Genomic DNA, 15,217 nt, shown 5'->3' with positions numbered 1-15,217 from the left:
CAAAACCAGTACCACCTGGGTGACTCTTATACATTACCAACTCTAGCCACATTCTTCACCAAAATACAACAAAAGCAGTCTTTACATCATATACTGAGATTCTTCTCCTCTGAAACCTCTTGGGCCAGCCTGCACAACTAAAATCCCTGTGAGTAAAAAAAACTTCCACATTCCTACTAAGATAGCCCATTAAGCCCCATTTAAAGCATTCCACTGCTTTCCAAATCCAAAGTTCCAAAATCCACATTCTTCCAAACAAAAGCATGGTCAGGCCTATCACAGCAATACCACACTCCTGGTACCAATTTCTGTCTTAGTTAAGGTTTTATTGCTGTGAACAGATACCATGATCAATGTAAGTTTATAAAGGACAACATTTAATTGGGGCTGGCTTACAGGTTCAGAGTTCAATCCATTATCATCAAGGCAGAAGCTTGGCAGCATTTAGGCAGGCATGGTGCAGGAGAAGCTGAGTTCTACATCTATACCCGAAGGAAGCCAGGATCAGACTGAGCATCCTCAAGCAGCTAGGAGGAGGGTCTCCAAGCCCACCCCCACAGTGACACACTTCTTCCAACAAGGCCACACCTTCTAATAATGCTACTCCCTGGGCAAAGCATATGCAAACCATCACACATATATTTCCAGGTACAGAGGAACTATATAATGGGAGTGATTTGATTATTACATAGAAATATTAATATGTAAGTCTTTATAAAATGCTCCTTTGAGCCCTGATTGAGACTAACATCTCTGAGGGTACATGTGGAGGAATGCTTTCCTGTATACCATATAGACTAGTGGGAGCCCAGCCAAAAATTAACCTCATGACGTTAATTGAGATGGTGGCAGTTTGTGCTTTAACTCATAATCAAATTTCTTTTTATTAAAACAAGATCCTCAGTTTTCACCATGGAGCTGAATAGGGGAACAGAATTTTGGTGTCTGGATAGCTATGGTCTCTTGCAATTTGAAGTCACAGTTCCCCACAGAAAGGGCAGCCCTGTTTCTAACTGTGAATGGGGGATGATTAGTTGCAAGGCAGAGGGAAGACTTTTTTCCCTCTACAGGCTCCTTTCCAAATTCAGTTTTCCATCAGGGCTGAGGTCAGAGCTGATTTTGCAGTTTTCCTCAGTACCTGTGAGAATACTCAAGGAGATAGAGAAGAGGCATTTAAGAGTTGGGGGCAGGGGAAGTTGGGGAAGGAAGCCAGAAAGCAATGAGCTTATGTGAGTCAAAGTGCGTGTGAAGGCTCCCCTGTGTGACTGTAAAGATTGTGTGGGACTGAGACTTGTGTGATCCATGTCCTTGAGGTGTTATATAGCTGAATCCATCTGTGGCTGCACAGACTTATACTTATAAGGCAGAGTAAGATTTTTGTGTGCCCTAGCACTTTTGAGTATCAAATTATAATGATAAAATAGTGTCAGGAAGTAAAAGTATAGAATTTTTTTCTTGAAAAAAGGAAAAAAATTAAGCCAGTTTGAAATGTATCATACCTCTGAATCAAGTTTTTTTCCTCTCTGTTTATTTTAAAGATAGTGGTTGAAAATGGTGAGGGCATGGTGGCTCATGCCTGTAATCCGAGCATTGAGCAGGTAGAGGCAGGAGAATTGTCATGAGTTAGAGGCCAGCCTAGTTTACACATTGAGTTCTAGGCCAGGTAGGATTAAATAGTGTCCAAAATACAAAAATGAAACAAAAAGCTAGGGTGTTTGTGTATTTATTTCAAAGGTTCCCCTGCCCCCAAGTCTTAAATGTCTCCTTTCAATCTCCTTGGGTTGTCTCACAGGTACTGAGAACTGCGGCGGTTTGCCTTTTCCATAAGAAGTAGAGAAACATCTAACTGCCTTTTCTTAATCTGGAGAAATTGCTCACATAACACACATCTGTATGTAAATTGTACAGGGATGGGAGGTTCATTCTAATTTAGCTGATAACTCATTGGATTTCCATTATTTCAATGAAAGCCATTCTAGCATTATAAATGCTAGAAATGTATTCTAGCATTAACTGAGGTATGAAAATTGAACAGAATGTCATCTTTCCAATGTCATTAAAATATTGGCAGTCTTTTAAAAATCAATTGGTGCACGTCTTTGCAGCCAGCAATTGTATTGCAGCTGGAAGATGGTTAGAGGTGGGAATTAGGGATATTGGAACCTTCCTCTTTTCATTTTGTAATACTTGTTTTTTAAACTCATAGAATTTTGACCAAGTGTAGTGGTCTGTACCTGTAATCCTAGGACTTGAAGGCTGACAGGAAGATGGCATGAGTTTAGGAGTCAGCCAGGGTTTGAGTATGGTTTATATTTTAACATGCCTCATTTCTCTAGGAGACCTCTTTAGAGGCTGGTCCCAAGGTTCCATTTTGAAGGGATCTGAAGAGGGTACCAGACTTCTTAAATACTTACCCTGAAAAATCACAAAAAGCCATCCCTGCCACTTATGTTGACCAAATAAAGTGAGAAAGCGAGCCCAGCATCACTTGATACTGGGCAAATAGTCTTTGTTATTCCATAGGAAGCATAGCCAAGTTTGTTTGCAGGGGAACATGTGGGATTGAAGAAAGGCCAACAATGGATCTCATACTCCATTTATATTCTTGTTGCACACTCCAAAGATGTTAGGGACAATCTGAAAAAAATAGTAACAGTAATTTCACCCACCATTCTCCTATACACTTGGCATTCTTCTATATACTTTGAAGACCATCATTTTTATATAGTGAAGCTCATCCAGGGAGACATTTGAAGAGAAATGTTGAAGCCAAGGTTTGGGAAATGGTTAATATGAAATGTTTTGTTGAATTTGGAAGAGAACAGTGCACAACATCTAGTGCTTGTCATTAGTACTTTTTAATCCTGTGTTTTTTCTTTTTGAAATAGCTGCTGCCATCATGAGCAAAGTAAATCTTTCTGTGGATCCTTGTGAGAATTTTTTCCGGTTTGCTTGTGATGGCTGGATAAGCAATAACCCAATTCCTGAAGATATGCCAAGCTATGGGGTTTATCCTTGGCTGAGACACAATGTTGACCTCAAGTTGAAGGGTAAGTTTCTACGAAAGTTTGGTAGTACTGTTTCCAGAATAATATTTGACAAGAAAAATAGTTCATTGTTTGACTTTTTTTGAAACTATATTACATTCATTTCCAAAATTTGTTTTAGTAGAAGATAGTTTTCTGAATTTCAATTTCCCTATTTTCTTTAACACAAGCCCACTGTAGGTTGTTAAGTTTTTGCTTGATAATGCAACGGCAAACTTTATTGTAGAATAAATAGCCCTTGATAGAGTTAGGAGCACAAAAGATGAGCAACAACTAGTTATGCCACATCAAGAAAACTTTTTGTCTCTCTGTTCAAAAGTAAGCCTCATTTCTCTTTACTGTCTTCCTGGATTTTATGGTTTATAGAATGTGTTAACACATTATCGCCTTTTGACATCATTTTGAGAACTCTGATGACCCATGGTTTTTTCATGTTGTTCCTGTTATTCAAAGTTTTGGGACGCTCACCTTTCCCATAACCTTTGAGCACGACAACTAAACTCACACACACATACTCACGTGCACGCACATTTTCATTTTGTAGCCAGTACCCTGCTAAAAAGTTGGAAATATCTTTGCCGAACAAGACTGTGTTTTATATTGAGTCTGACTTTTATGTTAGCCTGTTTGAGCAAGCTCTTTCAGGAGGAAATTAGGAAGATATCAAAACTAGATAAGGGAATAGTTTTTAGAAGATAAAAATAGTATTTTTCCTTTTTTGACAACTGTGAAGTATGTCCTGTAACTTTCATTCAGTAACACAAAGAATTTTGAGGAAGTGAGAAGAATCATATTTCTTTCTTTCCCATGTCTATTTTTTCAAGATTTTAAGTGGATGGATACTAAATATATACCAACTTATACATTATGTATGAAGTGAAATCATTGGCCAAATAATTAGAGACCTATTGTAACTGTGAAAAATATATTTTCACAAATAGATATAAATCACATAAGTTTACAATTTTTATTGCTAGGCTAAAATTTAGTCTTGATAAATTATGAATGAGCTTTTGCAAAAATGTTAGGGGTTTCCTTTAACCTGACAGACATCTGTGCTGCAGAGCTATAATTGACACCCTGAGCAGTGAATTTGTAGACTAATACTTATTTTTCTGTAAGACATTTTAAAAAGTCATTTCTTTCTTATATGTATATGGGTGTTTTGCCTGCATGTATGTATGTGCAGCACATGCTTTCCTGGTGTCTGCAGAAGTTGGAAGAAGCATTTCATTCCCTGGAACTTGAGCTAAGATGCTTGTAGGCCACCATATGGGTACTGGGAATTAAACCCGGTCTCTGCAAGAATAACAGTGTTCTTAATCACACTCATCTCTCAGCCCCATTTTGGGCTACTATTAATTTATTATGGTCCTTCATTTATCATCATTGACTACTTTCTATTTCTTTTTTACGGCCTTTCTTTCTTGGCAGACAGATGAGTGTACACATATGTACACATGCTCATATACATATGCACGTGCTCGTACCTGCAGGACTACCATTGAATAAGAAAAGTATGAGAATTCTTGATAGTTTTCTCTTTTATGTTAGTTATAATGAGAAATTCATACCATTAGGTTATGAAGTAGTTATAATAATTTAAAGAATTTTGTTGTGGTGTCTTAATGTAAAAATTATAATCTGTGTTGATATGATTTGTTTGAGGAGAATAATGTCTGTGAGCTATATCAGAATTCATAGAAATAATTGCATAGCATGGTTACTGTACTCATTTTTCTTAAAAACTGAAAAATTTGATTTTTTTCCTCATGTATATGTAGGGTGCATGCTTATGTGTTTGTATGTGCATGGTTACATTGATGCAAATGTGTGTGTGTGCGTGTGTGTGTGTTTGTGTGTGTGTAAGAACAAGGTTGGTGACAATGGGAGTCTTACTTGGCAATTACCACCTTACTCATTGAGGCACACTCTCTCAATTGAATGCTGAGATGCCAGTATGCTAGTCTGGGTAGCCTGGCTAGCTAGTTTGTTATAGTGGGGATGGTCTCTCTCACCTTCTAAGGGCTAGACTTACAGGAAGACTGCCATGCTCATTGGGTATTTATGTGAGTTCTGGGCATTTGAATCCCTGTCATTATGCTGGATTGTCACATGCTTTAATCACTTAGCCATCTCCTCAGTTTCAAATCTTGTTTTTATTTAGCTGAATTAAAAAAAAAATACTAGAAAGTTGCTCATAACTCTACCTTTAGACACAAGTGAGCCCATATGCAAAACTTATGCATACTCATATTTTTAAAAGGATGCCTGATATCATGCATGTAAATAGAACTTATTTTTAACAAACAAGATATGGATAACATTGATAGATAACATATTAATAAGTACCCTGTATACACATCTCTATGTTCTTATCTAACTGTATTCTTAGAATAAATCCTCAGAAATGGAAGTTTTTGGATTGAAAGAATATTTATAATTAAGTTTTGACTCATATATTCAAAGTATCTTTTGGAAGGTTTACTTTTAGGCTTTTATATTTGCTTGATGTTTGAAATTACTCTTATATCTCCTCTCTTTGTCTATTTCTCTGTCTTTTGTCTCTTGCTGTATCTCTGTATCTCTGTGTCTGTGTGTGTGTGTGTGTGTGTGTGTGTGTGTGTGTGTGTGTGAGAGAGAGAGAGAGAGAGAGAGAGAGAGAGAGAGAGAGAGAGAGAGAGAGAGGAAAGAGAGAGAGATATCCATCCTACTTCCTGTTTTTGTGAACACAGTTTTACTGGAGCATAACCACCTTTATTCAGACACAAATAGTCAATGGCTGCCTTTGTGCAGTGGTGGTAAAATTGAGTAGTTGCTAGAGAAACCAGATGGCCAGCACAGCCTGAGGTATTTACACTCTGATATTTATGGACAAAGACTGACAACTCTTGATAACAAAAGCAAGCTTTGTTATAGTTATACTAGATCTGATTACACTTGTCAAAGGTTTTGGGTAGCTTGTATGAAAGTATTTTAGGTTAAGAGAGGTTTATATATTTTCCTCTCTCCCTCCCTGCTTCTCTCTTCGTTAGAATCTCCAGAATGGTTTTAAGTAAAAGCAGTGATAATAGGTATACCTTTTATTAATTATTCCTTGAGTAGTAATGGATCAAGTTTTCATCCCCTGATGTGTGTGAATATGTATAATTATGCTAGTATTTCTTATTGTTTACTGGTATACAAAAGGCATGCTTCAGGAAACTAACTTTTTGTCATTTAATGGACTTGGAGTGTCTTTGTCTTCTTTAGGTTCCCTCATGCTGAACTGAACTCATAATTTTGAAATAAAACTTACCTAAGGATACTTTATTTTTAAGGCATGACTAGAATCCAGTCAGTTAGTATTTTGTTCCAGGCATTTGTGTCTATGATTATGATTTATATGTTTCTGTGCCTTTTGTATGGTAGTTTTGTCTGATTCAGTTACAAAGATTTTTTTTTTTGCCTTGCAAAACAAAGTAGCAGGCTTCTTGTATATTTCTAAATTCTGGAAAAGACAATTCAAAGCCCTCCTTTGTCAAGCCTTATAACTGGCAAATATATTAAGTGATCATGGGACTCTTCTTTCCAGTATTGCAAATCATGTTCTTCATTGTATGTCACTCAAGAATATGACGTTTTGAGCTTTGGTGGACAGGGTTTGCTTCCTGGTTTCTTTTAATTTGCTATCTGTGTCAACTTGGGACAACGACTGATTTCTTTTTAGCTCAGTTTTCTCACCTTTAAAGTGGCATAAAAGCATCAGCATAGAGGCTTTAGTAAGGACTGAAAAAGGTGATTGATAGACATTATCCACTTTAGCTCTTGGTACATGGCAAGTTCTCAACAAATATTTGTGTTTTACATCTCTGATTTATTTCAAAGGCTGTCTAAGGTTCATGAAGTAATATCTACCAAATGTTTTAAGTTTTGTGCTGGCCTTATCCTTTATAAATATCATGTACTTTTGAAAATGTTGAATACTGTCAAGGTATTTTCCCTCTTCTTTGATATAAAGAATGTCCAAAAATAAAGCCCAATACTGCCAGCCAAAAGAATACCATTTTCTTATGGCCGAGAGAGAACACACAGATTTGGCTGTCCAATTTGTGAAATAAAATGAATCTGACAGACCTAGCTGATGAAAAATTGCCCTCTATTGAAGGCAGCAACCAGCCTTTGTGAAGTTTTACCTTAAATGATATATATGACTTGGATTTCTACTTAGAAAATAAGTTTATTTCTTGCTGTCTCCAAGAAGCAAGGTTGTTTTGTGGAGGGGAAAAGACCTAATGTAATGATGTGGTTACCTAAAAATTTCCTTATTCTAACCCTTCCCAGTGTGACTTCATGTGACCTTAAAGGTGGAATGGCATGTATTGTTTGTGTGTGAGCGGACAGAGATTGAGCTAAGGAGCGCCTTTAAGTCACAAGGCAATGAGTGAGCTAGATCACTTGTGTCAGTCAGAAGACAGATGACTCAAGGTTGGGCCAAACCATTTTTCTTATGGGATAGCTATTTTTGGCCAATCTTTTGTAAAGAAATACAGTATTATTTTCAAACACTGTAGCAGAACAGTGAGATGAAATTGAGACTACATGTGCATGCTCAGATAAAAGTAATGTTGACTGTAGCGTAGGCCAATTATTTATGTGCAAAAACCTATGGCCTTTATAATCTTGCCTTTCCCATAAATGATCCTAGCTAAGTAATGTTTCATAGGTAATAGAAACTGGGGAGCTTCAGTTAAACCTCCTCATGAGAAGGTTTAGATTGTTGGAGATGTCATGGTGAAATGTGTTATTTTCCTCATACCATGAGGCATAGAATAATGATGTATCAACTTGAGCCTTGATTTCCTTAGGTTTGTTGAGAGAAATGACATCAGGCTGGTGAAAGTTAGGATGGAATAAGGGACTACTATGAATCAACCATCTATTGTATGGCCTTTTTCTTTTCTTTTATCTTCCACACCCCCCTTTTCTTTCTTCTGAGACTATGTCTTACTCTGTAGCCCAGGTTATTCTGTAGACTGGACCTCACTGTGTAGTCCAGGGTGAACTCAGATATGGCCATTTTATTCCTAGGGAAAATTCAGCCCTAATTATTTTGCATGAATCACCTGGACAAACTGCTATTTATTCTTGTACCTTTTTTACTTAATACTTAATAAACTCAAACATTCAGTACTGAAAGTGTGGCTATTGTAGATTACTCTTCGTGTGGAAGAATTGCAACGACTGATCTGTGTACTCAAGACTATCTACTGAGCATTCACATTTTTTTTTGGCATGAACTGATTTACAAATAGCAGAAATTCAATTCCAAGTGGCCTAAGAATAAAATGTACTGGTACATCTAGCCAGAAAGTGCAGTGATTTTTTTCATCCATCCATCCATCCATCCATCATCCATCCATCCATCCATCCATCCACTTCGTTCTGATTGCAGCTTCTTTTCCCTCTTCCCAGTCTCTCCTCACACAGCCCCTTCTCAAAACCCTCCCCTCTAAGAAAGGGAAGGAAAGTGCCTGGGATAACCCACCCTGGTATTTCAAGTCACTGCAGGACTAGGTACATTATTTTCCACTGAGGCAGGAAATGACAGTCTAGTTAGGGGAGCAGAATTCACAGGCTGGCAACAGAGTCAAGGTAAGCCCCTGCTCTAGTTGTTGGGTGACCTCTATGAAGACTAAGCTGCACATCTGCTACATATGTGAGCGGGTCCTAGGTCCAGCTGTGTATGCTCTTTGGTTGATGGTTTAGTCTCTGGGAGCCCCCAAGGGTCCAGGTTAATTGACTCTGTTGTCTTCTTGTAGAGTCCCTGTCCTCTTCAGATTCCTCAATCCTTCCCCCAACTCTGTCACAAGACTTTGCAAGAGCTCCATCTAATGTTTGGCTGTGGGTCTCTGTACCTGTTTCGGACAGCTGCTGGGCAGTGCCTCTCAGGGAAGAGTTATGCTAGGCTCCTGTCTGTGAATCCAGGCTGACAGATACAAACATAGCCAAGGTAAATGAAGGAGGAAGCAGGCTAGCAATGTGACTATGTAGATCTTTTTTTTTTTTTTGTTTTTTGTTTTTTTTTTTTTCGGAGCTGGGGACCGAACCCAGGGCCTTGTGCTTGCTAGGCAAGCGCTCTACCACTGAGCTAAATCCCCAACCCTTTTTTTTTTGGTTCTTTTTTTTTTTTTCCGGAGCTGGGGACCGAACCCAGGGCCTTGCGCTTCCTAGGTAAGGGCTCTACCACTGAGCTAAATCCCCAACCCGACTATATAGATCTTATGAGGACCTGCACATTGGTTTTCCACTACCCCCACAATTGGCAGGTGAATTGCTACTGCACTCATTTATGTCAGAATTGTAGAGTCCAGGTAATAGTCGATTTAACAGCTGAACCATGTCATTAAAGGAACATTCCCTTTTCTCTCTATTCTGAATATTTCATTACGTGGAAAGATCAAATATTCCGTGAGGATAACTTAAGGGGGTACATTAATCATTGTACTTCTTTATCTCCTATGCTAACATAACACTTGTGGATAGTGAATATATGAGTATAAAGTAATTAAAATACAATCACAAAAATGAACAAAAATCTAGTTGATATTAGAACAATCTTTCAGACCAACAGGCTTAGAAGCATGACATAGTATATAATTAAATAGAGATGCTCAGTAAATATTTGCTGAACAAAGGAGAGAAGAAATGTTCCTTTGTGTGCAGATGGATGCAGCAGTGGTCATGGATGACTGGGAGCAAGTAGAGTTATCTTTACTTCTTTTATCTGTTCCTGGGGCCCTGGACATAGGTCCAGAAGAGTCCTGAGATGCAACTGGAGTTTGCTCACAATAGGATTGGAAGAGAAATTGTCTATTACGGTTCATTTAATTTCTTGACCTTAGGGAGGTAGGACTGGAAGGAACTTGGACTATTAGACAGACATAGTCCTTTCCAAGACTCCTTTGTAGTATACAACAAATCTTACAAAAGATATTGATGAGTATAGTAAGAACTGACAATGTGAGGTTCAAGCTTGGGCTCTGAAAAGAACTACTTGTAAACCATGTGAGCTTCAGGAAGCTGCTTCTCTGTGAACCTTAATTACCTATCTGATGATCCTGTTAGTGAATTCAATAAGATGCATGGAAATTCTTTTGCATAGGATTAAGTAATTGGAATCTATGATTATTGTTAGTTTCATAAGGATTAAAAGAATGTTTAAAAGTCTTTCACACATAGTGCACACTGAAGAAGTAAAGGTCCCTTTTATTGATTCTGTAATTTTAACACTATTGAAATGGAATACTGTAGTCTACTACTTCTTCAAAATCTCTATATGCGGAGAATGATCCTGAGAGAGACAAGTCTGAGAGTAAACATGACAAATTAGACTATGTCTTGGTCTGCTTTGTGATACTCTAAGAATATAGCACAGATATGATCATTTATAAAAAGTACAAGTTTATTTAATTCATGTTTCTTCAGGCTGACAGAAGTTGGTATTGGCCTCCAGTGAAGGTCTTCATACTGCATCATAACACAGAGAGTGGGCAAGCAAGCACATAAATCAGAGGGAATGGGAGTGACCTGGTTCCCCAAATGACACCATTGGTTTACTTATGGCAGTAAAATCCTTGTGGCCTAATCACAGTTTTAAAGGTCCCACCTTGGGACTAGGATATAGGTTATTGGTAGATTACTTGCCTTTCCTATTCTAGTTCCTCTTTAGGTGCAGTTTTACGTTTTTTCCCCATCACTTTTTTCTTTTCTCTCTTCATTTGTAAGGGATCTTTAACAAAGTTCCACAGGCCTCCAAGAAGACCACTGACAGAATGCAAGGACTTAAATGAGGAATAAAATGAATATATACTCACAGTAAGCTCTGCTAGAATACAGCAGTGTTTGTGCCTTTCATTTGTGGCTATTTTCCTAAGTTATTACAGATGTTGCACATAGATATCTGTTTGTGTCATCATTCAAATCATAGCAGTTTTTATACCATAGGTTAGGTCTTGTCATTTAATGAGTTAATGAAATAGCTGTATATTGTGAATCACATGGTAAATCCAAAAAGGTTTTCTTAACTGTGTTTAGGAATACCTGGTTTCCTTTGAAACCTATGTTTACAAAACTCTTTCAAAAGGCCACTGTCTAGACTCTTTTGATAATGAGCACATTACTGGAAGTTAATGTGTGTTTCTGAGGATGCTTGGTGAAACTGGATGTTTGTGTTTAGAGGTTTGTGCCAATTGCAACTTGAACTCATGAAAGAGTTCTCCAGGCCATGGAAGGAGTGTATTTTCAGTTGAACTTACTAACTGCTACCACGTGTTGAATCTAAGATTTAAAGACAAACTCTCAATTCTAGGTGATGTAGGTCTGTCATGAAGTAGTTAGAAATATTTATGAATTGTACTAATGATAGAGAAGTCAACACACTAAATAGGATGTATGTCCATAAATATAACAGTACATGATGTAAGGTGTAAGGAAGATCTAGCTTGTCCAGTCTTGAAAACACAGACCATTTGGTGAGCTTGAAGTCAGGGGTTATGGTAGGGTAAGGAAATTATACATCTGGAGGTGCTTGAAGCCAGACACCAAAGACAAGACCTGTAACTTTGTTAGAAGGAAAGGATAAGTAGGGAAGAGATAACAGGAGTGAGGTGGGTGGATGAAGCTTTTGGAATCTTCCCTTCCTCTCTCCCCTCCCCTCCCTCTCTCCCTCCCTCTCTCCCTCCCTCCCTCCCTTCCTCCCTCCCTTTTTCTTTCTTCCATTTGTTCTTTCTTCGTTTCTGGTTTTTTTTTTTCTCTTTAACTTAAGACAGAGAATGCTGAGGTTTCTGAGAACAACAGTCTCAAAATTCTTTGCATGGAAATACTGAAGTAAAAAAAAAAGAGTGGGAGGGCAGACAAGAGGGCATTTTGGTTGTGTAAGTATTCTAACACATTATGAAAAGTTTCCTGTGAGCTCAAAAATTGGAGGAGGAAGGAAACATTTTACTCTAGGAGATCATTGACTAAATTTAGGTTCTTTCAACTAAATACACGTTCTTTGGCATGCTGATGACATAGGATATGTGTGTCCTGAGAAAGAAAGCTGTGCACTCCCACAATGCCACCTCTTTACCTGCCCACACCCAGGTCTTGTTTTCCACAGTTAGTGTGTACCACTGAATTTTTCTTTTCCACTGAAGAGTTGGCTTACTTTTAAAAAACCACTTCCTGAAACAGGAGGACTATTTGGCAGGTGGAGAAAACCCCTGGATGGCTTTGGTTGTAACAGCTGAAAGGCATGCTCAGGATCTTGGGTGGCTTCAGTTGCTGAACGTCCTCCAAGTAGTCACAGGTTTCTGCTGTTGGTTGGAACATGGAGTGAAAATGTAGGGTTTTTGGTGATAATTTCTAAGGGCATCTAGACATTATGGCAGAAGCAGAGAACTCGGATTTCCTTGGCTGTGGATTAGAAGGGGAATTTGTTACTTCTACAATGTTTCTCTTGGTCAAGGACAAGAGAAAGGAATAAGAAATAGTAAAATGGTATGTTCACAAGTGCATGGTGGAACCAAGTTGCAAATTTCCTAACTATATTTCTGGATTCTCTGAATAGCTTAATTATGAGAAATTTTCATTTGTGACTGAAGGTGTAGCTAGGTCAGCGCATCTTTACAGTGTGAGAATCAATACCTTGCACAGGAAAAGGCCCTACCAGGACCACGAACTTCATAGAGATGATATCATTTGATAGTACCCTTACTTCCCCTTTTTAAACTGTCTAAACTCCATTGGAGATGGTTTTGTGTTATGAGAACCATTTGATGTGTCTAGTCTATTAGTATGCTTTGCTAGTTGACATTGAAAAATGCCAAGAAACACTCCTGCTCATTTACTAATTTGTGTCAACTTGCACTTCCTTATATTTTGCCCAAGACCCTGGAATGATTTAAAGACAAAAGACACCCCCACCAGGCTACAATTTGCATTGGCTACACACCAGTGAAAGTATATTAAAATGTAAGATGCTGCTCTGCTAATTGAGGTCAAGGTTGCTTTCATTTTGGGATCTCTGGAACTGCGGAGAAAAGCTGGCCGGGTGAGAAGGGTGTTGGAAAAGCTGCAAAGCTGAGCCATTGCCAGAATGAAACATAACTCATGGGGATGTGTGGGAGGCTCTGGGTGAGGAAAAGAGGCAATTGTGGTTCCTGCTGAGGTCTGAAGGCTGCACATCTCGCCGTGTCTCACAATTTTCATAAAGCTGCTCTTGCCAGCAACCTCATGCCCGGATCCTCACTGGGCCAAGCTTGTATTTCTGTCCTACAGACCTGGATGTGAAACCAATATTCAGGAATTAAAACCTCTCATCTCTTGAGGAGGAGGAGGAGGAGGAGGAGGAGGAGGAGGAGGAAGGAAGAAGGAGGAGGAGGAGGAAGGGAGGAGGAGGAGGAGGAGGAGGTGTCTCAATTGTCCTTAGGAGTGCCTTTGGGTTATGGAACAGTGTGTTTGGTTGTGTGCGTGTGTGTGTGTGTGTGTGTGTGTGTGTGTGTGTGTGTGTGTGTGTGTGTCCTTATTGCTTTTGTATTACTGATGGATTTATTTCTTTCAGAATTAAAACATTTGTTCTTCTGAAGTGGTAACTTTTTAGCTGTGTGCAGTACTGTAAGTTCTATTTATTTGACTTAAAATTAAGCCAGTGAATGCACAAACACTGTGGTCTTCCACAGCCATCACAAAATTAATAACATATTCCATTGAATCAAAAGTATTGGCAACTGTAACATGAAGCATTATTTATTATGTGCCAGGGTAAAGTAAACTATAATTCAATGTGTTCTTGTCCCTTGGGATTTCCATATTATGTTCCTGGACATTCTTTTAGGCTTACCTAGATGGTAATTTTTATCCCAAAATCTTCTTTTATGCCTATTAAAAAAGGAAATTGCAAGTTAAAAAAAATTGACTCACGCGTTACTAAAACTTGTTTACAGTGTCCTTTAGATTTTGAATCATCATCTTTGTTTTGCTACAAAATGCCATCTTGTTCATGGAGAACAGCAGTGATTCAACATTTCTTTAGGATTCATCCCTAGTCAGTCATCTCAGGAATTTTCCACCAACGTAGCCTTCTAGTGTGTGCAGTAAACTTTCATTTCATTTTCAAGTTGTGCTGAAATCTTTCTGAGGACCTATTAAGTGACATCTTCCCATCCTTGCATCCATGTCATTTCAAGGACAACTCAGAGAATGGCTATGTTCAAGGGTTCACTGTTGGAATCGATGAAATATAAAACATAAGCTATGTACTTTAAAATTGTTTCTTAGTACTGAGGATTTTACCCAGGGACTCATACATGTTAGCCAAGCACTTTACCACTACGTTACCACCAAGTTACAGCCTCAGTCCCTACTCTCACTTTTTATTTTGAGGTAGAGTTTCACTAAGTTGCTTAGCTGCACTTGAACTTTATCTGTAGTTCAGTGAGTGCTTGAACTTCCAAGTAGCTGGGATTACAGACCCGCACAGCTAGGCACGTTACCTGACTCAGTTGATCTGAGACGAAACCTGAGAGGGTACAGTGCTGGCAACACTAAGACGCTGCCCACTCCACTACTGTGGGTAGCAGTGTACTGAGTAGCTAGCTGGGCTTCAGCACATCAAAGAAAACAGCTTGCTATGGAAAAATTCGGTACCTCTCCAGGATGCGTGGGTGTTTGATATTTTTCCCTTCATATCATTTAAATGAAAACCTGCATGTTACAAATATCATTGTGCTGTGTAAATACAAAGATTTTTTACGGTATAAAAAAGAAAACAAGAATTTTGCTCTTGCCATACAAGGAGAGAAACTTCTTTCCCTTAATTTCTTTCTGAAAGACTTTTCTTTCCTTTTGTTTTCTTTTCCTTCCCTCCTCAAAAAAAATGGAAAACTTGAATTTATTAGGAAATCTATTTACATGCAATTGCAGATATACAACCTACCCATTAATACTACATTAGTTCATCATGATTAATAGCATCTATGTGGATGCTTAATGAATTAGTAATGATGGACTATTTGCTTTGACATGTCAATAGAACACTGGAAAAAGGCACTTTCCAGAAAAGAAAAATTAATTGTATTATTTGGATAATAGCTTGTCACAAATAAGATAAGTTCATTTGGAAACTTCATTGGTGTTGATGGTGTTGT

At 38.3% G+C, this 15,217-nt stretch overlaps 1 protein-coding gene across 1 annotated transcript in view; it reads left to right on the top strand.

Moving 5' to 3' along the window:
• Phex (phosphate regulating endopeptidase homolog X-linked) overlaps nucleotides 1-15,217 on the top strand; it is a 202,065-nt gene that overhangs the window by 11,899 nt on the left and 174,949 nt on the right. The window contains exon 5 of the mRNA XM_032890280.1: nucleotides 2,889-3,050. Within this exon, the coding sequence (XP_032746171.1) occupies nucleotides 2,889-3,050 (162 nt within the window). The remainder of the gene's footprint in view (nucleotides 1-2,888; nucleotides 3,051-15,217) is intronic.

This window comes from Rattus rattus, chromosome X, assembly GCF_011064425.1.
Source record: "Rattus rattus isolate New Zealand chromosome X, Rrattus_CSIRO_v1, whole genome shotgun sequence".
Classification (NCBI taxonomy): domain Eukaryota; kingdom Metazoa; phylum Chordata; class Mammalia; order Rodentia; family Muridae; genus Rattus; species Rattus rattus.
Note: the sequence above shows the minus strand (reverse complement) of the source record. Positions and strands in the feature narration are given on the sequence as shown.